This window comes from Camelina sativa, chromosome 6 (genome assembly GCF_000633955.1).
Source record: "Camelina sativa cultivar DH55 chromosome 6, Cs, whole genome shotgun sequence".
Taxonomy (NCBI): domain Eukaryota; kingdom Viridiplantae; phylum Streptophyta; class Magnoliopsida; order Brassicales; family Brassicaceae; genus Camelina; species Camelina sativa.
The window spans coordinates 19,463,011-19,465,629 of record NC_025690.1 but is presented as its reverse complement, the minus strand read 5'-3'; the positions used below and the strand labels follow the sequence as shown (position 1 = coordinate 19,465,629).

Below are 2,619 nucleotides of genomic sequence, written 5' to 3'. Positions count from 1 at the left end.
AACGGTGGCGGATCAGCTACAACTGCACATTCATCAGCCGCAGCAGCCGCTGCTTACAATGGGATGAACATACAGAACCAGAAGAGATATGTTGCTCAGTTATTGCCCGACTTCGTTGCGTAAACCCTACTATCTCTAAACGGAGAAACCGATGCAGGTTACTATACGTTTCTAGTTTTTAATTAGTATATAGTTTTTCTTATACCATTGAACCAAAACAAAGAACAAAATTTAATTTTAGTCTTTGGTTATATATGGCCGACGGTTGTATATCGATTTTGTAATTTCTTTTTTTTTTTCGTTTTTATTGGGGGATGGATAGGGTTACATATGTATATGGTTTAGTTACGTGTAATAGCTTGCTTTTGGGTGTATACCAAATTATATTTTACTTTTATTTCTATGTAATAATAAGATAGTGAACTGATCTATCAAATATTTTATGATGATTACACATTAGATCTAAGCTATATAGATCATTCCGAATATGTATGCAGATGAAGCTAAGTGGCAGAAAACTTGGAAATATATATAATGACCTTTATGCTCAAATAAAATTATAATACAGATTAAAAATATATATATGAAATTCAAATGCTTTTTTTTTTTCTGGAATAATTAAGTTAAACATAGTATCAGTATGTATACAAATCTCAAGAATAACTAGAGATATCTACTTCATTTTCATTATTCCCAGTTCAACGATTAAAAGAACTCCCAAACTTCTGAAATAAGATTTTAAGAACTGTTGAATATAATTCAGATTATAAACTTTGCATATAGTAAAAGAAAGTGTTCATAAAGCGTGTTAAATTGTATTTCCAACAAAATAAAGACATTCAGATTATTTCGAGGATTTTATCAATTCAAAGACGAGCTTCCACCACGATCCTAATCGTTTTTATTCCGATCCTAAGACATAAATTCAGATTCAAAATGGGTTTTTCTTGCATTTCACAATTAGACACACAACGAACTAAAATCCTAAACATATTATAGGGGTTTTTAGGACTTTTGTGAATATGTTTTTTAAAATTCCAATGTGAATTTCGTTCATATTAATTAGTATTTCTCCATACATAAAGAATTTCAGTAATTTAACATATACAAACCGGTGGAGAACTGAGGTCATCATACGAAAGTGGAATTAGCAGCTGCCTGCTGATAGATAAACTTACATTAGCAAAGTCTTTTTATATGGAGACTGAAGCTAAAGCCTATATATGAGTGAGGTGAGACAATGAGAAGTGAGCTTATCTGTGTGCTTGTAATATTTTTTTGAGATATTTGGTAAAATAGATAGTTTTCAAAAGATAATTGTAAAAGTAGTACAATCACTATTTATAATTAGCAAATTCCACAATTTTTACTGTTTTCTACTGTTCACAAGACTTTCCAACCCTCATCAACATTTAATATTTACAACATATGCCATTGAATCTTTTATTTTTATTTTCTTTTTAATTTTTTTTCTTCTTTATTATATGCTCAATATAATCTAAAAATAAAAATGCTGACTAATTACGAAAAATTCTAAATTTTTATAGAAATAAAAAATTCTATGTTTTTTTCTTTATAATTGGATATGCATTTTGCATGGTGATTTTATTTGATAATATTAAATATTTTTTACAAATTTTAGATCTGTGCATCTAATTAAATGTGCAGATTTCTATACACACTATTATGTGTACAAATGTATGCACACTATTATGTGTACAGATAAAATTTGTTTAATTCTTAGGGTTTCAAATGTGTGTAGATATGCTTGTACTGCAATGTTTTTATACAAATTACATCTGTAAAATTAATAATGTGTATAAACATCTGTACACATAATAATGTGTATAGACATCTGTACACATACTAAGGTGTAGGAATACAAAAAATTTATATAATATATTTAAAAATTATTAAATAAAATTCATATCATATTGTAAAGAAAAAAATGTATTTTTTTGTATCTAAGAAGTTTTCTAAAAATAGATTATATTAACAATTATTTGAATAATTACGATTGGAGGGAAAAAAACTTTATTTTTTACCTACACATACCCATTTTTGTAATTTTCTCACCAAACTTATGCCCCACTATTTCTCCCTATCTCACAAACTCTCTATTACACAACACCCTATTTTTCTAATTTTAAATAGTGAATATATTAGTTTCCCAATTATGTTTTTAAAATGTACTAATTTGCTAACAAACCTTATTTTTTTGCATTTATAGCTTTGGGTAATGATTGATTTCGGATAAGTTGGAAAGAAATAATTACAAAAAGTATGCTAATAATAAGGCTATATTTGCCCATCAAAAGGGTCCAAATACCTCTTATATTGGGCCCAAATATCTCTTAACACATTAAAAATTTTAATGAAATTAAGCGAAAACATGAAATGTTTTGTGAGTCTTGTTCTATTGAGCCAAATTAATCCTGCCGTCCACTGTCCAGTCATACAAATACAGAGAATCTATCAACCGAAACCGACACATTAAGTGAAAAACTCAATGTTTAGTTATTGAGTCAGCACAACCATTTGCAGTCCGAAACAACAAGACTTTTGAACTCAAACGTATTAAAATTTACAGGCCCAGAACCCTACCAAAGTTCCGATTTG

At 28.4% G+C, this 2,619-nt stretch overlaps 1 protein-coding gene across 1 annotated transcript in view; it reads left to right on the top strand.

Moving 5' to 3' along the window:
• Positions 1-443, top strand: part of LOC104792368 (BEL1-like homeodomain protein 1) — a 3,599-nt gene extending 3,156 nt beyond the window's left edge. The window contains exon 4 of the mRNA XM_010518499.2: positions 1-443. This exon is cut by the window's left edge and continues 1 nt beyond it. Within this exon, the coding sequence (XP_010516801.1) occupies positions 1-123 (123 nt within the window). The 3' untranslated portion in view covers positions 124-443.